At 32.9% G+C, this 27,115-nt stretch overlaps 1 protein-coding gene and 1 non-coding gene across 2 annotated transcripts in view; one reads left to right on the forward strand and one right to left on the reverse strand.

Annotated features, from left to right (window-relative positions):
• Sema3d (semaphorin 3D) overlaps positions 1-27,115 on the forward strand; it is a 173,456-nt gene that overhangs the window by 97,828 nt on the left and 48,513 nt on the right. Inside the window, exons 5-8 of the mRNA XM_046464198.2 lie at positions 1,070-1,189; positions 5,658-5,751; positions 8,301-8,429; positions 19,388-19,530. Coding sequence (XP_046320154.1) covers positions 1,070-1,189; positions 5,658-5,751; positions 8,301-8,429; positions 19,388-19,530 — 486 coding nt within the window. The remainder of the gene's footprint in view (positions 1-1,069; positions 1,190-5,657; positions 5,752-8,300; positions 8,430-19,387; positions 19,531-27,115) is intronic.
• LOC124106551 (small nucleolar RNA SNORA61) lies at positions 26,942-27,067 on the reverse strand. Its single transcript, XR_006856095.1, has one exon. It is a non-coding gene; the product is annotated as a small nucleolar RNA SNORA61 (small nucleolar RNA).

Consider the following 27,115-nt stretch of genomic DNA (forward strand, 5'->3'; position numbering starts at 1 on the left):
AGCTTCCTTAAATACTCAACTGCCTTGTATGTAGAATTATTATCAAGAATAGAAATGTGCTATAGCCTAATATTTTCCTCAGGGGTCTTTGGTACTAGAAATCATGCAGTCATGATTAAGAAAATATTTCCAAAACTTATGTAAAGAAAAGAAATCACCTATGTTTAGGTATATTGAAAATTAATACATAAAAAAGAGTGACTACTCCAGAAAAATATAGAAAACTACTATTAATTAGTAAATGGAGGATAGAAATTCTAATGGCTTGGAGATGCAAACCACAATGAATATACAATCTTTTCAATGAAATAATATCAAAAAATTTCCCAAACTTAAAGAATGAAATTGAAAGTCAAATCCAGGAGGTTTACAGGACTCCAAATATACAGAATTACAATAGACTCACACCAAGGCACTTTAAGTTCTAAAAATTATGAGGATATAAATAAATATTTTATATATATATATATAGGCATATTCCAAACAAGAAGAGATATACAAGTCTTAAAGCATGTCCTTGGGAAAAACAGAAGAGACCATTGAAATCAATAGAAAACAATCTAATTTTTAAAGACTTTGTAGCATTTGAAAATAAATGGAAACAAGTATAGGGCATTTTGATCTATATGAATGAAATACATATCTGTGTCTAGTGTTGTGTTCAGTATAGCTGCGACAGATGGTGTTGCAATTCGAGCCATGTAGGATAGAGTGTTAACACTAGAGCATAATGGATGCTCTTCTCTGTGTACTTGAAAGAAAGTATGGATGTCACATTCACATTCTGTGTATATCCATTCTCCAGGTCTCACTGAATATCACTATAAAGATTTTCATTCTAACATTCTGATTAGTTCAAAAGTTTTATAATTTTAAGGAGTCACTCTATTAAGCCATAATTTCCACACTTGCCCTATCTTTTTTGTTCAGTTAGACATTTAAACCTTGTAATAAATATTTTTATTTTTTAATATTTAATGATTTATCTACTTGAAAAACAGGTGATACGAAGGATAATCTTTCAAAAATTTGAGCCCTGTGCTAATGCTTTAATTTTTACATCCAATAGACAGAATGTGCAAATTTCATCCGAGTTCTTCAACCCTACAACAAGACTCACATTTATGTGTGTGGAACTGGAGCATTTCATCCAGTGTGTGGATATATTGATCTTGGAGCCTACAAGGAGGTAATATAATGCATAGTATGCAAAGCATAATTTATTGCAATATTTTGTTAATTAATAGCTTTAATATAAATGGGATATATTTGAATATAAAGATTAAAAATACACTTTATTAACTGTATAAGGACTCATCTTCCTAACCATTTTATGGACTATCATTTTGATTATACATTTTAGCTACATAATACATTTTTCTATTACAAGTTATTTTCAATAAAAATAAAATTAATAATGTAAAATGCTAAAAGTCTTTTTGTTTTCTATGGGCTTTCTGGATACTTTCATTTTCCCTTGAGTTTTCTTTATAAGTAGATATATGTTGTTTGTTGCTGTTGGTAAGAATCCATTTTCCATAAGATCTTGCAGTGGAATTATATCTTCTATATAATTTCATTTTTCCCATCCAGTAAAGTTGATCTGTTATGAATCCTTATGATAGTGGTCACTAAGTAAAGAGAACTTTAATGAATTTCTTAAATTTATATAGATAGTAATTATCAAACTGAACTTATTGATTATGTAGCACCTAATTAGCATAGAAGAAATAAAGTATGTGTTAATTAAGATGAATTTATTCCAGATAGCAATGAACACTTTTGCAAATAAGAAATATGTAAATTTCAGAAATTTAACTAATGACTATTTTAAAGTGCTGTGAGTTATAGACTATATCATGCACATTATATGGATTATTTTTTTTTGGAATTTCACAAACTCTTAATGAAGTTAGTACCTTTATAATTTCTAACATATAGGTTAGCAAAAGTTGTCCTATTGGGAAAGAAATTTTATTTTTAAGGTCACCCACCCAATAAATGATCTAGTAATGAGTAGAACCAAGACAGTCTGCGTCTAGAGACAGCATGCTCTGCTGAGCTTTAAAATATGAACTCTAAATTGTTTCTTTGTATGGACTGTTATCCTCATGTTTATGTATATGCTTCTTGTGAATAACCACATATATTTGCAGGATGATTGGCTGTGTCTTTGAAAGTAAAGTCCAGGGTTCTGAAACAGGTTTCCTTACATTGATTTAACTGATTCATGCAGAGATCAAACCCACGAGTGTGGCAGGATAGATTTTTCTCTCTAACCAGCTTGTCTAAGCAGCCCAGACTCCACTGTTTGAAAATAAAGCAACCATGATGGTTAAATCTCTGAACCACTAGGAGACTTGGCAACTGAATCCATCATTCTTTGTTGCTGGTATAATGTTCTCCCGCCTAGCTTTGATGAAGGGTGATATATAACAGTAGCTCATAGCATAGGGTGTAATTATATGAGATAGCCCCACAGCTTTGGGTGTGCTTTGAGACCTGAGGCTAAAGGCCAAACTCACAACCTGCTGAGGGAAGCAAATAGTGTTTCATAGCTCCTTAAAAGTCACACATGCTGAAAGGGAATTTGGATGGAGCTAATTACTTAGCTTGGGACTGTCAAGAAGCCCTGGGGCAGTCAAATTTACAAGTTCTATGAATAAGAAAATTATGGGTGAACAGGAGTATTAAGCCTTGAGAGTTTTCAGCAGGTCAGAAGTACAGGTAATTGTATGGGCAGTATTCCTTCAAGATTGTTAACTTTTTTAAATGAACCATTAATTTCAAGAAATTATTGTACTTCTAGAAAGAGTTTAGAAGCCCTTTTCATTTAAGATAAGATTGCTGGGGAGAAGGAACAGTTATACTCTGTAGGGCTAGAGGAAGGAACTCTCTGGAGACTGCTACTTAATGTGGCTGGGGCAGTGAGAAGAGGAAATAACTATGATGAATCCTAGAGAATTAGCAGCCAGTTGGAGCGTGGTCCTATTTATTGAGGTCAGAATATTACCAAGTTTGTGGATAGAATAGTGAGTTAGTAATTGCACATTTTGCATTTGAAACCTGTTCAGTAGGTCATGCCAAGAGGGCAATTGGATCCAGATTCAACAGAGAAGTCAAGACTGCTGTCAACAACTTCTAATAGTAGCTTGGGCACAGACCATCAGAGCTTGACATATGGCTTCAGTCATTTACCAACTCCATGACCTGATGCATACTGCATACATTTCCTAATTTATTGTTTATTCAATAAAATGATAATGATTATGATAGTAACTGCTTCACAGAGTTTTGAGTACAAAATGAGGAAATGATTGGAATAACAATAATTTGGAATAGCACTTGCTCCATTCTAATCACTTTTAATATTCATTAAAATAGGAAACAGGAAGACAGAAAGGTAAAAAGGCATAAGTTTAAAATACATATGCGTGTGTGTGTGTGTGTGTGTATATATATATATATATATATATATACATACACTTTATATGAAGTAATATTAATACCCTGCAATACTGGGAGTTGTGATAGCTGCTTAACAATTGGATTAGAAGCAAGTTCTTTTCTCTGAGATCAACACTCTGTTGCTGCACATTTTACCTTTAAGTGGGGATAATATTGGTAGTAACTTTCCTAGTTGTGATGATTGAATATTTTCTTACTATCATTCTTATCTACTTATCTTTTTTCCTTCTCTAACAATATGTCTGTATGAGAAGGTCAGACAGGTGATTTTTGCATAAATAATTAGGTTTAAGGAATTTCAGGAGGCAAATCTCATAAAATTGAAATCTCAAAACTTAGAGTGCCATGTAAGTTTATCTCAGGAAGTGCATTGAATCATCCATTCTTTTACTTTATTTTCCTGTAGGTGCCCTTGACTGGCTCAAGGAAACCTGCTTTCCTGCTGTCTCCAGATATCTTCTAGTTTTTTATTATAATTTGTAGAACAGGATTTAGTTTACTTTTCCCTTTACAGTATCTCATTATAGACTTTTAGAGTCAACAGGCCTTGTGAACCTGTGGAAAGTAATGTGCCTTTAATGATAAGTAAACTTACTTAAGAGCCACTATCACAGTCCCATGCCCCACTCATCTCTGTCCCCAGCTATGTTTGGAAGTATGCCCTAAATGCATTTTCATTGGAGATATATATATATATATATATATATATATATATATATATATATATATATATATATATATATATTTTAACCTAGGCTCCTCTATTACTTTTCATTAACTAACCTGATGAAACTAAACACACTTGGACTTATGTTACATGGTCACAGTGAGTCAATAAATTAACATGAACACATCCTTATATAAATGAGTTTAAAATTCTGAGACTATATTGTTAACTTTGGAGACAACCATGAGTTCAAGCTCCTGATTTGCCTTTTACTACTACTGTGTGACACTGAACAAAGAATGTGCCCCTTCTATCTTCAATATTATAGCAATTGGCAGAGCTGGAATTGTTGAAGTAGCTACACTGTTAGACTTATGGTGAGGATTCAGTGAGCCAATCTGCATAAACTTCCTAGATCTTGGTTAGTACCTGTTAACTGTTAGGTGCCACTATGGCTAGCATTAAGGTAGGCTAGCATTAAGGTAGGTTTATTTAAAACTACATAATATTGATTGTTAATCAGGTTACTTAAATTGCTATTACTATTTTTTAGTTACTATTGGTCTCATTCAAAAGGGGAAAAAAATCTCAACTGACAACATAATACAATAAGTAATACTATGTCCTCTATCCCTTTTGCTTCAGTGCTTGTAGCATTGAACAGTTCTCTCTTATTCCATGTGACCTATGGTATAACTTTGCAGATAATCCATCTAGAGAGAATGTCTGAAATGCTGGACTTCTCCAACAAATGCAGAGAGTGAGTCATCTGCCTTTTTGCTGGATGTAGTGTTGTCATTGTTATGAAACATTCAGGCTCATGGGGCTACATTCATTATACATTCATATTTTTCTTGGAAAGATCAACTTACGATGTTATTTTTTTCCTGAATATTAGAAGTCTGCCAATGTCATTCTGTCTGTGGCCACTATTACAAAAATAGATGTTTCAGCCAAAATAACTATGTGGCTTTAATGTGTATAGTGTTTTTATAATAGTGAAAATACTACAACAGTATTTTTTTTTTTGCCCACATGCATCAATAGCTCTGAAAATTAACTGCCTGCCTCAGAACATTTTTATGTCATTTAACACACACACACACACTCACACATGCACGGCTTAAGTAATTTGACATAGTTGCAGATGCTTAGTAACATAAATCATAATCATTAACATAAAAGCATAAATATTATAATAAATCTATTTCTTAAAAGAGGAGATTGGTTTAAATTAATAATAATAAACCTATTAGTAAGCTTAAAAAATATGTTTGCTTAGTGATTTTGATATTAATAGTAGTTCATTACCACCTTGGGAAAAAGGAGACCAAACATGAGAATTGAGTCTTGCCAAATGTAATATTGGCTAAAGAGTTAAGGATCAGCATTAAGTACATGCTATATATGCTCTATTAGTTTTTATTGAATTAATGAGTTAGAATTTAATTCTTATCTTCTATGTACTTACTGGTTGTAATATCATAAAAAATCTCACTTGCATTAATATTTCTCATAACAGGAAGTCATATTCAAACTGGACCCACATAATTTGGAGTCTGGCAGACTGAAATGTCCTTTTGATCCTCAGCAGCCTTTTGCATCAGTAATGACAGGTAAGATTGATGACACATAGATCTTGCTCTAAAATGATTTTCTGAAAAGATATGTGTAGACATATATGTGTAGAAAAGCCACATTTTCTTATTGAGTTGAAGATAATTTTGGATTAGTCTTCCACCAGCTATTTGGTTCCAGTATTTTAGTGCCAAATCTTTTTATACTGAACATTCCAATAAAGTGAGGTTTCAGCAATCCTAATGCCTACACAGCTGCTTTTAAAATGAACTTCTGGTTGAATTTTTTAATGCAAATGACATGCTTGTTCTATAATATTATATTTATATGCTTTTTTTTTATACTCAGTTATTTCCCCATTTGGCTCAGTAGGGATGTTAAATTTAAGAATTCTGCATGTGTGTAAATTAATAAACCAAATGAATCAAGCTATCAAATACAGATATATAATGTTACAACATATTTTTCCCCAAATGTTCTATTAATGGAAATGGGATTTTTTTTTTTTGCTGCACATTTAGTCTTCTCTCACTTTGTATACATCTTAAATATGAGATGGTTATCTTATTCAAAGGAGGCAGGCAGTACTGTGTGGTCTGAAGTATGCTCTATAGAATGTCAGCAGGATCCTAGAATTTCAACCATTACCAGAATACCTTTTGTCTTGGTTTGGTTCATGACTTTGGTCTCTTTTTATGTAACTTGTCTATCAAATGTTTGAATAAACCATCAGACTAAAGCACCGTGACATTTTAATTTTCATTAGTGAAACCAATGATCTTGCTTTGAAGTGAAAGTGCGCATGTTTCTGTGTGTTTCGAAAATTATGTGGCTAACATTTACTCGTCCTCAGAAAGTGAAATAAATGATTTGGGATCTCAACAAAGACATTGTGAAAAGTTTGATAAGAGGAAGGGAAGCAAACCATTACTTTGAAATATATAATTGTAGATATTTGACTATTTTATCAGAAAACATGGTAGGTTTCAAATTAAAATTTGATTCTGCATATCTAGTTTTAAAAACTGTCTTCATTGCATCTAAAGTCATACACAGAATCATAAAAGGAGTCACCAGTGCCCACTGTCCATTGTATTTTATAAAGGGTATTAATCCCACTTGACAGATGAGAATCCCAAATTATCTATTTCACTTTCTGAGGATGAGTAAATGTTAGCCACATAATTTTCAAAACACACAGAAACATGCACAGTTTCACTTCAAAGCAAGATCATTGGTTTCACTGTTATGTTTTTCTGATTTTAAAAAATTTGCTCTGCAAGAAAATATTTCCATTTAACCTAACATACTTTAGGAAGTACCTTAAGAGGATGAAGTACTACTGTGTCTTTAACAAATTTACACAGCTGAATTTCTCTCACTTGTGTATTGTTTGGTTTCCTTTATAAGCTGCCTACTGTCATTATTTAAGCATGATTTTCCCAAGGGCTTATTTAGATAAATTTAGATTACATTTCTGAGGAAAGTTGAATTTCAATGATAAACTAATATTTTTATTTTCATACATAGGCATTTAAAAATTTAAATGCTCTGTAGACCAGTTTTACTTTTTTTTTTTAATATATAACCCACAGTTGTTGACTGTAAAAGGCTCTTGAAATAGCAAAGGCTTGGCTCTCAAAGGGGCAACACTTTTTCCTGCCACCCACTCCGCCCCTTCCCAGCCCTGCCACTAGCAGTAGGGGGGCTCTGTCACTGATCCAGCACCCCCTCTCCACTCCCCCATCCTCATCTCTCCTTTTCAATCCCTGATTCTCTTTCCTTGCTCCCTTTCGTTCTTTTTCTCAGCCCCCTCACCTTCCTGTACCCTCCTCTGCACTTACTTCCTTTCTTCCTCCTCCTTCCTGACATTCTTTCCCTTCTCCTCCTCTCTGTCCTCCCCCATCCCCTTTCCCCTCTCTCTTTTCCTTACCCTTTCTCTCTTCTGTGCCTGATAAAACATGGACATTCACTTTATGTAAATAATAGGACAAAGAAATTTGGTATGCTGTAATGCAACATCTTTCTCTTTTCAAGAACTCCTGTTTATCAGAACTATTAGAGACATGATTAGCTACAAGGAATGTAGCATGTTATAATTACAAAGAATGACTTCAGTGCTGAAAGCTCCCTTTCAGCAGAGGTTAGGCAAAGAAAAGTTGTGGTCCTTGAGGTTGTTCGGTTAAGTAAATACTAATTACACAATCCATTCCTCATTATGGCATTTAATTTTTTAATATTTTCTGTGTGTTGTTGCAAAGAAGAATTCCTAACTATAATGTTTTACTGAAATATTTGTGGGGAGAAGGAATAAAGAGTTGGTTCAAAGAGAAGCCAATGCATGTGCAATTATTAATGTGGAAGAATTTAGCCTTTTTTTAGAGTATCTAGCATTAAATGATGAAAGGTAATTGACTTGTGTCTTCAACTAAGCTTATTTTTCAAAATCTGAAAGTGAAATTTGTGAAACAATATATTCTGATGTGAAGCAATCATTGTCTTTGGTGTCATGCTGTGAAATTTGTATGTTTTCAATAGTATCTGGTCAGTATCTGAAAAGTCCTACATGTGCTTTTCTTTCTCCCAGATGAGTACCTCTATTCTGGAACAGCATCTGATTTCCTTGGCAAAGATACTGCATTCACAAGGTCCCTGGGGCCCACTCATGACCACCATTACATCAGAACTGACATTTCAGAGCACTACTGGCTCAATGGTTAGTGATTATTTTGTCATTGATTTGAGATTGATAAGAAGTTCCTTATTGACCATTCAGTTGTGTTTTGGTAGAGTTGATTAAGTACAACATTATAAAATACATTTGAAACTAATTCACATCAACCTAGACAAATCTCCAGAAATTTTTGTTATGTATAGTAACAGCTGGTATTTACTGAGTGTGAGCTATGTAGTTTGCACTATCTATGCTTTTATAGATACTTTGAAAATTCACAATGACATGTAAGATGTAGTATTATTTTATGTTTTTTTTTAAAGATCAGCAAACTGCAGTTGAGAGGAGTTGACTAATTTGGTCAAGGTCTCATAACTTCTTAGCTACAAAGCCAGGATTCAAGCTGGTAATCTGACTCCCACAGTCTGTGGTTTAATGACTAAGCCATCTATTGCCTCTTAGCTCAATAGAAAGGGGTGAGACTGTAATGCTAACTTCTTTTCTAGAACATATTTCTTATTTGTAATTGATACATAATTGTATATTTTCTTTTAAATTAACAATGATTTTCATATTTGGGGATATAGTATGAACTTAATACATACATATGTATGATGTGTAATTATCAAATCAGGTAGGTAATATTTCCCTCTCCTTATCATTTCTTAACATTGATAGTTGTAATGACAACTTCTATTGCTAAAATTTATGTTTGGCGTTACACAGCCCTGCAAAGTTTTAAGAATATTGATAATGATATAGGTTTGTCTGATTACTATTATGTTTAGGGTCATGCCATATTTTGGGTTTAAAAAAGAAAAAAAATAAACAAAAAAAAAAGAAACGTCTAAGTGAATTTCCTTAATTATTTTAAGAACTAATACAAAGGTCTAAATTTTTTAACCCATTGCCTTACAACAGGCCAAATTTTATCATGATTTTCTAATGTTTTCTAATTACCATATGCCTTTATTACTCAGGACAGAATAATATAAAACTGTTATTTAAGCAGGCAGAACACATTTACCATTCTCACCATAAATATTGGGCTCTAGTGGAAGAGGCCAAGGTAGAGCATTTCTAGGAGCCATCTCTGTATCTTTCAGTGTGAGTTAAACAGTGACAACATAAACAAAAGAAGAAACACTTTTAACAAATTTCTTTACTCAAAACCTCCAGATATATTTGTTCATGTAAAAATACGATCTCCAAATAAACCACAAAGATAAATAAATAAATAAATAAGAAACAATGCCCAACAGTATATTTTTGTGGAATTTCTTAATTTGAGAGAAACTCCTATATTTCACCCACAGCCAAGTTTAGATATATCGTTAGATGATAAGATATTCTTATGGCTTTAAGACGTAGTATAAGATAGAATGTTTCAGTTTGGGAATGACAAATATTATGACATTGTTACTCTTTTAAAAAAGTATTCTTTGTTGTCCATAAATAAATCTGCAACATATTAAAACAATAAATGTGGAAAATACATATGCAACTATTATTTACCTGGGATGCTGTTGTTATTGCTGTGTGAATAGAATTACAAAGTAGGAAGCCTTTGAATTGTTGAACATTTCCATAATCAACAGCCTTTGAGTCCTTATTGCATACTGAGTGCTATTCTACCCATGGTCCCTGCCCTGATAGACAGGGGAAGGTGGCTGACCTCGGGTATCATGAATGAGCTGCTTATTCTGCAGTATAGCAGACACTGGGAGAAGGGGCTAAGAAGTTGTTAATATTATTGTAAAACTAAAAGAGAACCACTGATAGCCAGGTAATCAGTTCTTTATTTTTTAAAAGATGAACTGATAGCATGACAAAGGGACAGAGACAAAGGTGCTGGCTGTGGAGATGTACTTGAGCATATTTGAGGGGCACATTTGTGAAAGGAAGAATCTAAAGACATAAGGTAGAGTTCAAGAAAAGAAGGCAGTAGGAAGTAAAATTCTGAAGGAAGAAGAAAAAGATATATGATAAAATTTTAATGGACCTGAATTTATCATTTTAGGGTCATTCAAGGCAGACTTAATGTTTAATAACCACAGTGACCATAGGACCTGGTTTTGCCCAGGATTTCCAGTTTACTTCTATTACTCTTTTACTCTCAAATTATCCCAGCTTAGACAAAAAGGTTATAGTTGTTTGGAACTTAAGTATCTGCACTTAAATCCTGAATATTACTTATGTGTGATCTTGATCAGAACTTTCTGAGCTTGCAAATCTTTGTCTATTTAAAATGGCATCTATTGATAACTATATCTGTTTAGAATCATAAACATTATATTAAATCATTTAGGGAAGTCTGTTAAAAGGCAAGAGCTGGATTAGTGCCAATATCACCCTCATTGCTATCATTCCTGAATGGAACAGGTCAGATGTGGGACTAAAACTCCGAATGCACCCTGGTTCTCTGACATCTCTTTGGCATGTTAAACTATTGACCACTTTTCCCTTTTCCCTTTATACTTCATCATTCAGTGAGCTCATGTAACCTAGTAGTTTCAACTATTACTGTGTTCCATTGTTTCCCAAAACTAGAATTCCATCCTTGTCCTGTAAATCAGTGCTCTTAAAAACTATTTGAATGTCTTATATTTTCATTTCAGACTAAAATAAAAATGATTGCTTTTTGTGGAAATAAAGATATCAGAGCCTTAGCTTCAATTATGCCATGAACTAACTTTGTGATTTCTACAAGTTAATAAATGACCCTTCACTTTAATGGAATCGAAAGTCTAAAAATTTTTTTTAATCTTTTTTTTTTTTTTGCTGCTAACCTGCCCTTCAACATCAGCTTCCTGATTTTGATCTATCTTAGGCTTCTTAACTTCATTTTTCCCATTACCTTGGATTTATCTTTGATTCCTTCCTCTCCTTTATCCCTTTATCTAATCTATCACTAAGGCCTCTACTTCCTTCAACTTGTGTATTGACCTTGTTCTTCTATGGCTGCCATCTTCCCAGAGGCCTTCATGACCTCATCTCTGGTTTATTGCCCCTATTTTAGTATTTACTAACTGATCTTTCCGTCTCTTCTCTTTTCCATTTCAAATTTATTTCATATAACATCTTATATAAAGTCACTATTGTATACAACTTTTAAAATGCTGTTTTGTTGACTGGCATAATCTTGAGAGAATAATTAGTTGCACTTTACATTAGGAGACATGTTAAAAGTTAGTAAATAATCCATATTTAAACAGTTAGTATAAGTGAGTTTGAAACTGAAATCCGTCTCAGGATCCAATTCTTTCCAGTGTGTGACACAGTCTAGCAACCTAAATTCTATTCTTTTGGTGGCATAACTTCTGCTCATATAGCCTCACCATAGAAAAGGGTCGATGTCTACATGCCATGTTGGGTAATAGCAAACCAAAGATGTTGGTCTGGCAGCAAGGACTAGGACAGTTAGAGAAAGTAAGGTTAGGCGAGCAATCTGGGTGAAGCCATGACAAGTGCAAGCAAAAAGGCAGGCCAGAGTGAGGAGAGCCTGATGCTCAGGAGATCAGACAATCACAAATTCCTTGGTTCCTGGAAACTAGGGTAGAGCACAGGGAGAAATTATAGAAATTACATGAGATTCTTATTATGAGGAGAGATCTGATGGGCTATGGCAAAATATTGGCTTGCTCAGAGAAATTTTCTGTCCTCCTCTATGAGAAATGGCCATTTTCCAGATATAGTTAGTCCATGGTTCAAAGACCAAAGTCAGGCATTAGGAGTGTGAGAAGAGAGAATACAGATGAACTGTGCTGTGGTTGAGAATGAATTTTATTATATTATTTAACTGCATGTTTTACAACTTGAGATAGAGCATAGGGAAGGGACACCTCCAAGTCTGTCACCATCAAGCCCAGTCTTTCATTGTGATCCTAAACTTCTGCTAAGAGTAACCTGTTGGGTTTGAGTCTAGAAGGTTGTCTGTTCTTTTGTGATAATTACAAAAATAAAGGTTCTTGCTGTTTAAAACTTGACCTGTTACAGCACACACTGACATTGGATTGGTCTAATGCTGTCCTGCCCATTATGGTAAACACTAGCCATATGTGGCTATTTCTATTTAAATAAACTAAATTTAAATAAAATTAAAATTTCCTTCTTCATTCATTCTAGCTATCTTCAAGTGCTCAATAGCCATCTGAGCTAGGGGTTACGATATTGGACAGCACAAATATGAAAGATTTCCATCAGTGAAGAGATTTCTTTTGGACAGGCTGATTTAAAGTATCCTTACTTATATTATTATGAACACTATCCTACAATCATATAGTACAACACATTTTTGAATATTATTTACTATTTATGTAGCTTATAGATGTGAATGTCACTATTGGGTTTCATAAGATTGCTGCCAGATTGAAAGAAGTAACATAGAAATTAACATTTCCAATGTTAATCCTCCTGCCTCAGGCTGCCCAATAACTGGAATCACTGGCATGTGCCTGGCTTTTATTCTCTTATCAGGATCATTTGAAGAGTATCAGGTTTTTTTGTCTTTATTAAGTCTGAATGGTTCCATATCAATGTCTTTTTGTTGTTTTTTGTTCTATATTGTGTTATTTATTTCTGGCTAAGAAATTTTCTGTTAAATTTTGCTTTCTGTGCTTTCATTTTCAGTTTATACTCCTACTTTTTATTTGCATGTGACAAACTAAACTCTCATTAACGTAATATTATGTTTAGATTAAGTGAAATGCAAAAGTTTAATTAGTAATTGAGCATTTAACAATTAAAATATAGATTCTATAGAATTATGCTTTTTAGATATTGCGATAGATGAAACTTTTATAAGTACCTTTTAGTCACTAAACCATTTAGGTACTTAAAAATTCCTAAGTATGTGAGTGTGTTCCATATTGTGTTCTGTGCCCTATTTTTGCATTAACCAATGGGAGATCAGCTGATCCCTTTACTTAACAGTGGAAGGTCCTGCTCAGAATTTCTTTAGGATTCTCTAATCCCTTCTTTTGGGGGGAGGGATACCTGGGATTGAACCCAGGGGCACGTAACCACTGAGCCAATCCCCAGCCTTTTAAAAATATTTTATTTAGAGACAGGGCCTCACTAACTTGTTTAGGGCCTCACTGAGTTACTGTAGCTGGCTTTGAACTTGCAATCCTCTTGACTCAGCCTCCAGAATCACTGGGATTACAGGCATGCTCCACCACACCCAGCTCTAATCCAGTTTTAAAACTTGAGAAAAATAAATGCTGATTTCTTCCTTGAGATACTAAACCATACTATGGGCAGTTCTAGATGGAGAGCCAGATAATTTCCTATTTTTCTTTATCAAAACTTAATCCTAGAACATATGAAGAAACAGAATATAAACATAAGTTAGAATGATTACTTAACAGAGTTGAACTTTTCTAGAATTTTAGGATGCAACTAAGGAGTATGACCACTTGGAAAATGAAAACAAACAATGATGCCTATGATGCATATGTTTTTGTTTTCTTTCCTGGAGTAAATGAGAACTTTTGATTTAACTTTTCATTTTTAACATATGGAGGCAGTTTTCATTTGAAGTTTCCTTTGGGGTGCTCTATTGTCTGAAAATTCTCCTCTCACATAAAAGAAGTTTTAAAAAATAATAGGAGCAAGATATTATAGCAGAAATAAAGAAATTTAGAAACTCAGTGTGTTAAATCATTGGATAGGGATGCTTATCTGGATGAAAAGAGCTCATGGGGAGAAGTGGAATTGGTGAGTTCTGCAGGCCACATGCCATTTTCACTTGGCAGAGCTTCGTGGTGTCATGCTAGAACTTCATTTGTGAAAACTCATGGTTTCAAACTCCATCCCTATTAGTGCTTGTGTTTCAAATGCCAAAGAGAAAAAATGTGCTGTAATAAAGCCCAGGTGCCTCCTGGTATGATTTTAAATTGTTTAATTCAACAACTATGCACTAATTAAATGATACCTATTTTTATCCAAATTTGGCAGCAGGTCAGAAAAGACTATCATAAAACCCTAACATGAGTATAAGACAGAACCTCAGTAAAATTGGCAAGAAACTCTCTATTCTTGAAATTAGTATTTATTTTTAACTCATAAGTATGCTTATATTTAGATCACAGAATGGAATCCTATTTGATACTACCTCTTTTTTCCATAATTAGATTTTATCATATAATGAACATTTACCTCCCAAACAATTTTCATATAAGACTTTTAAAAGAGCTAACATTTAAGACAGAGTTCAATAAAATCAGAAGTGACTGAATAAACACAAAACCATCCATGTTGTATGTTATGTATTAATTGAAAGTTAAAAGAAATAGCACTTGGAAAAATATCTACACTATTTTCCTCCATTGATGTCATAATGAAATTGCTGAAATGTGGAGTGGACTTATATTCTACTTTTAACCATTTCAAATAGCAGCACTACCTGGCAATACTTGGATAGGAGTTTTCATATTTGAAGGAAGTTGTCCTGTACATTATCTGTAAAATGGCAAAAATTTGTCAAATTCTTTATACTTCTTTTAGGTCTTGTACATTCTATTCTGTTTTACAACCCCATTTCCTCTGTAGAACTCTGGAAACAAGTAGAGACCCAGCACCTTATGTAACCACTTCCCCTACCTGAGTGTCTGAGGGAAGCTTTACAAGCCACTTTCTCCCCCACATAGGTATTCCTGTTACTTGGGAATGTCAAATCACAGAGTTCTCATTTCTTTCTATATAGATGATTGTGTAAATTGTGTGCCACTATTTAAATATTGTACCAGTATATTATTTTTAAAATTTAACTCAATTATTATACAGACCTGATGAGATACTAACATTCCAAGAGGCATCATGCTGCATGAGTAACTTCTACTGAAATTATATTTAAGTTCTGTGAGAAACTCTTACTCAGGTTAATATGCATTTTAAGCTCACATATTTGTCAAGATAAGGTAGTTCTATTGTATTTCTTTAATTTCTGGATAATTTGAGTTTTGTACTTCTAATCTTAAGAATTTATATTTATTATTCAGCTCCCTACTCTCCCATCTATCCATATATCTGCATTATTTACCACCATTACTGAATCTGCTCATATCTTTTTCCCCATATGCAGAATAGTAGTCTATTAGTGACTCAAATTTAGATGCTTTTAAGAATCCCCTACTACAGGGTTTTATTTGTTTTTATATTTATATATATTTAAAATATAGCTAGAGGTTTTCAATCAATTGGGTAGCATAGTATTAAGTCATCTGTAAATTCAAAAATTCTGTAGATTACGATCAATTCTTGGTCATGTCTGTGGAAGCCCAAAGTCAGTTGGAAATATGAAGGTCAGGTTTTCTCATTAGCTGTATCTTGATCATATGTCAATGTTTCCTTAATCTAAATTAAAATTTAAAAGTTAGTTCTTATTCATTTTTGTTTTCCTAGCAGTTCTTAAATATAGAAGAAATTAATTTCTTATTTTAATCAATTATTAAAACCCTAATCCCATATTTATAAGAAAAGTTTTGTCCACAAGGAATTTTACTAACAAATCATATATAAATAAATCAAAAGTGCTAATTTGTGATTAGGAAAGGATTTTTACTCTGCTCAGAGATCAAAATCAAGCATTTGTGATGTAACAATAACTGGAAAGAAAGACTGAGAAGGGGAAACAAAAAACCTTGAGTGGAATTGTTAACAGACTTTGCCCATTTGACATCAATTAGACAAGGAGCATTTAAAAAGTCCTATGTGGTTTTCTAAAATTAAATTTTCATGTAATTTCTTAGGTCCATACCAAAATGAGATTATCAGTAGTGTCAAAGTCCATCAGAGCTTTAAATTCTGAAAAGAAGAGGAGAATAATAAAGAATAAAGTTCATGTACCTATTTCTTTTCTCTGTTTTCTTCTTAAGCCTTCTCATTCAGGGACTGGATGGAGACACAGGGCTGACCCAGAGAGGTTGGGCTGGTAATGACTCAACTGCCCATCATTTGGACTCCAGCATTAACTTTTGTCCACTGAAGAAAGCTATTGTGAAGCTTTCTTTATTCAACTTTTGACCAATTGCTGTACATTTTCAAGGGAACGATTTTCAGTGCTTGTGGGATAAAAACACTACAGAAGGCAATGTTGATCTTTTTCACCTCCCATCAATTTGTTTTTCTTTAGAAGCTTTTCTTATCTTTTCTTCTGCTTCTACTTCCCAAACACTCAGTGTTCTATGCTTCCTTCCAGGTCCGGGTGCCTCACATTTGCTAAGTAATTAAAGTCCTTTCCTGTGTCTAAATAACCATTCTTTCTGTCTTCTTTGCTTTTAATCAAAAGATTATTTCTGAACTAGTATCAGGCAATTTCAGATCTGTTACCTAGTTAATTCATAATATAAAGCCAAAACTTAAAACGCTGAATGCTTTTTTTTTTTAGCAAAGAGTTAGACAAATAGATTTGTCATTGATGTAGTGCAAAGAATATATATATATATATATATATATATATATATATATATATATATATATATATATTTAATTACTTAGCAAAAAACTTTAAAAAAATATTAATAAATATGCAAATGAACTATATATAATATATATATATATATATATATATATATATATATATATATTCAAATAGTTTTTCACTTTACATGGACTATGCTCATCTATCCATGTCAATAGATATGGATTTACTCCATTTTAAATAACTATGTTTATTACCCTGTACAAAAATCAACTCAAAATGAATCAAAGATGGGAATTAGACCAGAAACTATGTAACACTTAGACAAAAACATTGGGTCAACACTCTAATACATAGGTGCAGGCAATGATGTTCTCAATAGGACCCTTAAAGTTCAGGAAATAATGCCAAGAGTTAATAAAAGGGAGGGCATCAAATTAAAAAGCTTCTACACAGCAAAGTGAACAATTAGGAATGTAAAGAGGGAGCCTATAGCATAAGAGAATGTTTTCTAGATACTCTCTGACAAAGGATTCATATCCACAATATGTAAAATAACTCAAAAAACTTAAAACCAAAAAATATTAATAAATACACAAATGAACTAAACAGACATTTCTCAAAAGAAATACAAATGAACAATGAACATATGAAAAAAATATTCAAAATTGTTAGAAAGTAAATAAATGCAAATCAAAACTATACTGAGATTTCATATCACTCCAGTTAGAACAGCAACCATCAAGAATACAAACAATAATAAATGCCAGAGACACGTATAGCTAAAGGAATATTTTACTGTGTTCGTGCAAATGTAAGAAAAACCATATGGAAATCAATATGAAGGTTCCTCAAAAAACTAGAAATGGAACCACCATATTACCCAGCTATACCTTCCTTGGTATTTATCCTAAACAATTAAAATCAGCATACTATAGCAGTACATGCATACCCATGTTGATAGAATCACAATTCATAAAACAAAACTAAGTGTCTTGCAATGGAGGAATGCATAAAGAAAATGTTGAGTGTGTGTGTGTGAAGTTTTATTGAGCCATAAAGAAAAATGAAATTATGTTATTTGCAGGAAAATGGATAGAATTTGATAACTTTATGTTTAGTGAAATAAGCCAAACTCAGAAATCCTAGGGTCATATGTTTTGTCTCATAGGGAAGCTAGAGAGGAAAAGGAAAAAAAAAGTTGGGGCAGGGGCAGAATCTAATGAAAATCAAAGGGAAATCAGTAGAGCACAGGAAAGGACTAGGGGAGGGAGAAGCGGACAGAAAGGAGAAACACATGGAAATAATATTGGCCAAATTTTATTGTTATTTTGTGTCCATGTACAAATATGTAACAATGAGTTGCACTATTATGTACAACTATAGTGCACCAATAAAATATGGAAAAAAACATATTATTATCACAAATATAAGATTAAATTTTCTATTACCCTCTTGATGTTGGTCATTATAATTATAATGATAATTATCATCATCACCATCTCAATAATAAATCACATTTATTGAATGGGTATGTCAGGAACTACCCAATGCTAAGGGCTTTATGTATATTAATTCAGTTGGTTATCATGTCATTTATCCCAGTAGGTAGATGACATTGAGAGCCTCATATTGCATATGAGGAAATTGAGACATAAAGAGAAAATAATTGGGGGCTACGGTTGGAACTCAGTGGTAGAGAGAGCACTTGCCTAGCATGTGGTGAGATGCTGGGTTCATTCCTCAGCTTTGCATATAAATAAATAAAAATAAATGTTCACAAACAACTAAATTTTTTTTAAAGGAGAAGATAATTGATGTGCCTAAGGCTATCTTTACAATAAGTGATAGAAACAAGCAGAAAGAATACCTTCCAGAGCCTGTACTGGAGAGGACCCAAGCAGTATTGGTTGTTTTCATTTTTTCCCCTTGGAAAATTTCACAAAAATATAGCAAAGTACACTTTATGTGCCAACATTTAAGATATATATATATATATACACACTTTTTTCTGAGTTCTTTATAAAATCTGGTGTGGTTTAAAGGTGGCAAATCCAGCATATAGAAGGAAAATATAAAATCATAGAATCTCTAGATTTGACAGTGCTTTAGGTAGAATCATCCACATGACATTTCAGTCAACCATGGGTCACATATCCATATACAACAGTGGTCCCATAAGATTATACTACCTATTGACATCATGGCCATCTTGATTCATATAATTATATTCTGTGATGTTTGCCTAATAATGACAAAAGCAGTTACCATTGCATTTCTCAGAACTATCCCTGTCATTAAGTGAATTGTGACTGAAATTTAGTAGAATTTCAGCGATTGTGTCAACTGGTCATGTTCTCACCTGCTCTCTGGAATTCCTAGAGTACTTGTTTAGTACCTTTTCATGCTATCACGTTTTTACATTATATCATGTTTGTCTACCTGTCTTATTTCCCACATTTGACTCATGGTACATGTTTTTATCCTGCAGCTAATTGTTTTATATACCAAAGACACTGATACTATTATGGCTGGATTGTTTCAGTATTTTAATTTTTAGCTTTTCTTTTTCAAACAGGAGCAAAATTTATTGGAACTTTCCCCATACCAGACACCTACAATCCAGATGATGATAAAATATATTTCTTCTTTCGTGAGTCATCACAAGAAAGCAGTACTTCTGATAAGACCATTCTTTCTCGAGTTGGAAGAGTTTGTAAGGCAAGATATATGCATTTGTTTTACTTAAGGCATATGTGCATATGTATAAAAAACCATGTAATGTTGAAATGAAACTTAATGCCCATTATTCATAACTCATAGGATAGATTTATACTGTTACATGTATGTGATTTTTGAGATCCAAAAGTTAAAAAGAAAAAGGATTTAGATTTTTCAAATATTACAGTTGAATTTTCAGTGCTAAAATGTCACCCTGATGTGAGTTACACCTCTTTGGCAGTTCAGTTCTTTTTTTTGAAGGGCTGTTCCAGTTATTGTAATTTGCAGTAAGAATGCTGCATTATCCAGACCCTTGAAAGTTAATATGTTATCAAACAATGTTAAATAATCTTATATTAAAATTAAAAGTAACAACATAATCACTAAAGTGCTTTAGACACTAACAATCATATTCTATATTTTTTTCAAAATACACATTGCATATGTAAAATGTTGTATCTTATGTGAATTGATTATATTTAGAATGTGCTTATATTTTTACTATAATAAATATTTTAAGTCAAGTTCTAAGAGAAAATGGAGTAAAGAAGAAAAAAAAAACCCAAATGAAAAACATTTATTTTGAAAATAAGTTAGAAAATTAAAATTGTCATTAGACTTAAATAGTGTCATTTTATGCAAATGTGAGACCCTAACATTTTGTGCCATCAAGGCTCTCATTTAATAGCACACAAGCCTTAGACAATAATTACATTTTTGGTTTCAGTAACTTTTTTCCTTGGATTTGCATCTAATAAGAAATAGCATCTCTTAAATAGACATCTTCAGCATAAACTTGGTTATTAAGGGCAAGAGATGTTAAATTAATAAATACTTTCAGTGGGAAACTTTCTTTGGTCTTATGCAAACTTTTCATTTTCTTCCATTTGAGCCTATCACTTTTTGTTTTAGTCTATACCATCAGGTTCTGAACACTTCCAGAGTTAGAAATACAAACTATCACTGAACGTAAAACTGTTCATGAAAACTCAGCTTTTGAATGAGGCCAACATGTGAGCCCAGATCATTCTTTGCCTAGAATCCTAGCCAATCATGCAGTCTCCCACTGATCCCCTTAACCTCCAGGGGACAGACTCTTGAAAAAGCATCCTCATTCTTTCAGAGTCTGAGTTCACAGTGATTTCTCTTGAAGCCTCGTGCCTAGGGATGAATGGCTGTTGTTCTGTAGACTTAGTGTGTTAGTGTACTGAAGCATGCCTTCTAACAACAGTATCCTGACCCTGAATAGCTATGATGTTGGTTGACATTGTCTGTATAAGTGAACTACGTTAGAGATATTTCAAGTCACTTTCTGATGAACATATATAAGAAGTTAGTGTGTTTGGGAGCCATTGAAACTCTTAATTCTTGACAGGTTTAATCATTTAATATAAATTCATTTATAACAAAGTAATATTTTTTTATCCTAATATAAACATAGTGAGTGTTGACCTTAAAGATGAAGAAATACCTTAAAATTTAATCGTTTCATTTTAAATTTCCATATTAGAAGTTTAACCTAGATCTCATCAACATAAGCATGGAATATTTTATTTAAATTATGAACAAATTTATACTGAACTGGAAAGGCACAGAAGATTGTAAATGAGTCTTTCTAACTCAAAAACCTCAGAGACCACACAGCAAGACTTTGTCATGCTATTGTCCTTAGTTAAAAGCTAACAAATTGTAAGATCAAATAAGGATGTGTGATGGATGAATTTACTTTAAGAAAAACAAAAGAGGTTCTTCACTCATTAGTTTATCTCTTCACTTAATCCTTCTTTTAAGTGAGTATCTTCAAAATTTCTCACTGACTAAACGATCCATTGGTCAAATGTTTATATTTGATTCTAAATGCTTTGTACAAAATTTCTTAATTATAGCAATCTTAGACATGTTTCTAAATTTTACTTAATGTTTCAGGATAAAATTGTGATGAAAATTGGAAACATCTAGGTGGAAATTTCTCTAAGAACATTAAGAATGACTTAAAATCTTTAAAAATATGATTATATGCCTTACAAAGCAATAACAAGTTTAGTAATGATTTTTAAAAACTCAGCATCACTGTTGGTATTATATAATAGTTTCATGTAAAAAGACTTTACTGAAATTATTTTCTCTTTCCATTTTTTTTCTTTTTCTTAACCCCCCAAATGACATTATAACATCATAACATTGGTTTTCCACATTTGATAAATAACATAATGCATATCTATATTATGAAACAAAATTTGATAACTATAAGAAAAAGTTTAAGAATGAAGAGAAAACTGTGTGTGATTTACTGAGTTTACCAAGATTTTTCAGTAACACAGAAGTACTTTGTACTGTTCCACCAGCATTTTCCCAAAGTATATATCTGAAAATATTCAGGTTTTATTTTTCCTGTTCCAGTTGCTTGGTTTCATTTTTAACTGAATACTTTGGCACAGTGCAAAACTGCTGACAATTTAAGAGTTCTCTGCCTCTTCAGCTTCTTTCTTTCTGTCTGTCTGTCTATCTATCTATCTTGATTTGTAAAAGATGTTTTTTTGTTTTTTTTGTTTTTTTTTTTTTGAGCTGCCCAACATATTACTATTGGGCCAAATAGGATATAGTGATTGGTGAAGTGGTCTTGGTGATAGGCAAATATCACACAAAAAATGACGAGAAAATTGTTTACAGACGAAGAATAAATCTTTTCAATTTTGTAACCCATTAATTCATATCTAATTTTGTTTATTTCAACTATAGCAACAAAATAAAAATGTTGTGTAAAATACAAGTTGTACTACACGAGACAACTTGTATAACTAAACCACTACCCCTTTTCTTTAAAAATTCATATTATAGTGAGAGTAATAGACATATTAACAGATAACCAAAATATAATGTATTAAAAGTAAGAGATAAGAATTTTTAAGCATTCAGTGAAGCTCAAAAATATTGTATAAAAGAAGTGGTGTTTAAATCAAGTCCTATGGGGGATCAGGATTGCACTAAGGAAGAGAGGGCAGGCATTTCAGATAGTACTGTAAGAGGGTTTATTTTTTTCATGGAACACTGAAATCTTATAACTGTGATTCAAAGGGTATGTATGGGGAACACTGTCTTTTGAGATTGGAGTGGCAAGTAGGGTGATAATCTTATTTCTGTGTTAGCAGGTGCGAATTCTATTCTGTTGCGTATGAAGAGTTACAAGATGTTTGAGTCAGAAAAGTAGCAAAATAGGTAGATATATTTAGCAAAAATTTAAAAAAATTATTAGAAATATTTACAAGTAGAAGGCCTATTAGGTCCAAAGACAATAGGAAAAAGGAGGTAAAGTTAAGTTTAGGAGATTTTTCAAATAGAAACTTTTTGCAGATTTCTAAAATCTCCTAAATTATCATTCATTTATTAAGCATTTTGTATAGACTAATGGTGTCCAATAGAACTTTCCATGATGATGGTAATGTTCTTTATCTGCATTATCCAATACAGTAGCCATGTGATGGTTATGATTGAAATATTATTAGCATGACAGAGGAACTAAATTTTTAATGCATTTTAATTCTCCCTTGCTCCTATCTCAGAAAGGATACTCACCTTGTAGACAAGTACTTCTATATTCTTGAAAATTGTTGTTTCTAGAAGATAAGGCATGGATCACAAAAATGTGCAAAGGGGACACATTCTGATACAAGAAAGGAAATACCAAAAAGAGTTTAGGGGCATAGATTTTATATTTGGGCATGTTGAATTTGATATGGCTCTGGGATATGCTGATACATTCGCTACATGAAAATATGAACCCGAGTCTCAGTAGTATCTGAACTCATGAATTTGGAAGTCATCAGTATCTTGAAGTCAAGGAACTGTCTAAAATTGTTCTGAAAGATTTGTGGCATAAGATTAAAGGCAAGGACAGAATCCTGAGGGAAAATGACATTTAAGAAAGCATAGGAAAGTATCTGCAAAGGCAATTAAGAAGAAACTATTTAATGGCTAAGCAGAGAACTGGAAGGGAGTGTCAGTCCCATCTGAAGGATAAGAAATTCTTTCAATAAGAAAGCAGATGTCAGGGATGTCACACCCCAAAGGTAGTCAGCCAGGTATTAGGTTTGATAGTAAGGCTATCATCAATGACCTTTGCTCAAATCATATTCAACTTGAAATTAGATGTAGATTTACATCTTGCTCTACTTCTTATTACCTTGGTTTCTTAAACTAGGAAATGACTCTTCCATGACTATTTTTATAAGTAAATGTGAGGCTTCCATGAGAGCATACAGATTTGGGTGTGGTAGATACTCAAGAAGGTCTTGAAAACAGGAGGGACTTAGATTTGTGTTTTTGAACATAATTCAATTATAAGACATTTATACACATAAAAAATTATAAACATCTGGTCATACTACAGTGAGTTTAATGCCACAAAGCAAAAACATGGACATACACGCACACATGCACACATCATAATACAGCCTTTTGAAGCTGGGTAAATTTAACAAACTTAACAGTGATTACACATGGGAAGAAGGTGGTAGTGGTGATAGTGGTTTTTGTGTGTGTGTGTGTTAACAGGTTAGGGTTAGGCTAGTTGCCAAATATTATTGAGAAAAACATTGTATTAGTTTTTGTGGTTGAATTTATTCTTAATATGTGTACCTCATTTTTAAGAATATTTATACTTTGAGGATGGATTTTATTTCTAAATAATGTCAAGATCATTTGGAACCATATCCGGTGAAAAAATTTTTGAATGATTTGAACAATGTAAATTTTAGTGAAGAGGTATGGATGGGGAGAAACATTGTAAACTAAATAAATTGATTTAGAAGGTAATTTCACAAGGCAATAATGATCATTGACAGTCTGAGAATAAGTACTTTAATCTACACCTCTCCAAACACAGCATGTGTGTCATTGTACATGGTAGAGAATTATTTTTTGGTAGGGTCACACTTTCCAGTCAAACTACTTGATACTCTTTTCATATTTAAAATAAGGTACTTAGCCTTAAGTCCTTGTCAACCTCTAATAATTCTCCCATGCTTTTAAACAATCAGTACCTTGAAGCACTTAAACAGGAAAACCTCTTCTTATAGGTGGTAAACCACCCAGATCTTCCTGGTGAGATATTAAATGCTGACTGAATGAACAGGCACAGCAGCATTAAATAAACGCTAAGAAGATTTGTGTCTATTTAGTTTGCAAGTTATTACTCTCAGATACCACTGTTTATGTCTGTGTGATGTTTATTACTGTGTGTGTGTGTGTGTGTGAGTGTGTGTGTTCCTATAAACTAGAGTGTGGAAATGCCAGTCTCTTTTGCAAGGCTAGCTTGTGACTTTTCACCTCAGGGCTGTTTTGCATTACTTTTGGATTCTATTCATTTTTGGAAGTGTTGTCCATTTGCTTACTTATGCTAGCCCACTCCGGATTCCAGCTGTAGGATATGCCAATTCTCTTTTTCTGTTTTGCAGTATTTCCTTTTGTTCATGCCAGGAATTCAATTTGGATGGCCCTTTCACATAACTTGCCTGGGGGTCTCATTAATAGCCTTTTGCTTCGATTCTACTTGCATTGTCTACTTGATATATGATCCTATTTGGACAATTACTGTCTTTGAAGATCTGTGTTTTTAGGCAGATGACACTTTCCGTATTTATTGATCTCTACGAGCTGTGGTTTTTGTGTGTCACTTACAACCTAAATGAGAGATTTAGTGCCCATGAGTTACAGATGTGCTTTTGCTTCACTTCCATCTGTTTTCCTGTCTGAGAAATTCTTAGGAAGGGAATTATTCTGTTTGTTGTAGCTTTCTTTTCTTTTTCTCCCTTAATTCATGAACTCTGATCCTACCTGGAATAGACTGCTAAACATTCCTAGATTTACCTAATTTAATATGTTCAATTTTAGGAACTAAGTTCTTTAGCATAGTGTATTATCCAAATCCTGCATTTCTAATAATCTTTATGAGTTTTAAAAGTAGTTAGAAAAACATGTTCTTCATTTCTGTTTGCTTTGTCATTCTCTAATGGCAAATCACAAACAGTTGTCTCTAAATACTGAGTGTTTAAGAAAATTTTTTTCCTTCAAAGTCTCTATAGAATTTATCCCTTAAAAACTACTATGTCCAATGCCTGCCATAATTTATTTGCTTTTTTCTTCTCCTCTCCCCTTTGTCTTAGATGTTTTTTATGTTTTTGTTTCCTCACTGCTAAGGTATCTCAAGATTATTAGTAGGTGAAGTAAGGGAGACTCTGGTTTCTTGGCGGTTGAGCTGTCTGGAATTTATTTTGGATTCCTTTTCCTATTAGAAAAGACACTAAAACATTTGACAACAGTGAAGAGTAAGCACTAATTAGATTTTATGCCAGAGAAGAGAAGAAAGATGCCTATAAGTTTCTCGTTTTTTGCAAAAAGAAATGCCTACTATAACTTCAACATCTCAAGAAAATAATAATGAGATACTTATTTTTACACATCACATGTTCCTATATAGTATAGATTTTTTTTCTACAACTTAACTGAGTTGATCACCAGGTGTGATATTTTGTGAAGTTAACTCAAGTCATTCTTCTTAATACTATTATTATAATTTTATCATAGTATTATTATAATGTTATCATTATTTTCACTTTATATTTTATTTCTAGTAGCCAGAATTTTTGTTCATCCCAGTGAACGAGTTACATGAAATATAGAATTTAAGCATATTGTAAATGAATACTCATGGTCTGAAAAGGAAAGTTTTGTATTTGATTTGCTGTGCATAACTTCAGTATCTTTCATTACTTTTAACATATGAAAATATTTTCATTCACACTCTTCTTTATAGTATAATAATGTATTTTAATACACATGGCATACTATCCAAGAAACTCTGGAGGCCTATTCCAAGTGTACATTTTGTTTCTTGCACATCATGATCATAGTATCAAGCTTCTGAATTAACTACCCCAAGTTTGAATTGAATTATCCTACCATTATTATTTACTTATGGACCAGCAAACTTAAATTTAACCAATATTAAATTTTCTTTCCTTTTTTTTCCACTTCCAAAGTCTTATTATTGTTTACCTTATAGTAATAGATGTGTAACAGATTAAAGCCTTATCAAACAAATGTGCTCACAAAGCCTACTGTTTTCATCTATCATAACTGGTTGCCTCTTTGCCTGCCTCTTCCTTCTTATGGGGTTTTCTCAATTCTGTGGATTAGTAATCACAGATAAAGACCATTTTACTGACTACATAGATCTTTAAAGAGAGAGAGAGACTGACTCTGTCAAGAGACAAGAAAGCACCACTTAAATACAATAATATTAGTCAGCAATTCCCACTTCAGTTGCCCAGAGCTTCACACTCCTCCTCCCTTCAACCCTCAGAGTTCTGCACATTGTACAGGAGAGGAGGAAACAATTTCAAAGACAATTCAACCCTATTGGAAACTAACCCAGATGTGCCACACCAGACTACAATGCTGAGAATAGCTTCTTACTCTTCCTCCCTCTGTGGCCACCAAGACCAGTGTTCAGGTCCACTAGAAAAGGGAAGCAGAGGGTTATATGAAATATTCAGTAAAAATTTTAGAAACATTCTAAAACCTATCC

The sequence above is a fragment of the Marmota monax genome, unplaced genomic scaffold (assembly GCF_021218885.2).
Source record: "Marmota monax isolate L192 unplaced genomic scaffold, Marmota_monax_Labrador192_F-V1.1 WCK01_AAM20220418_F8-fsc00065, whole genome shotgun sequence".
NCBI lineage: Eukaryota > Metazoa > Chordata > Mammalia > Rodentia > Sciuridae > Marmota > Marmota monax.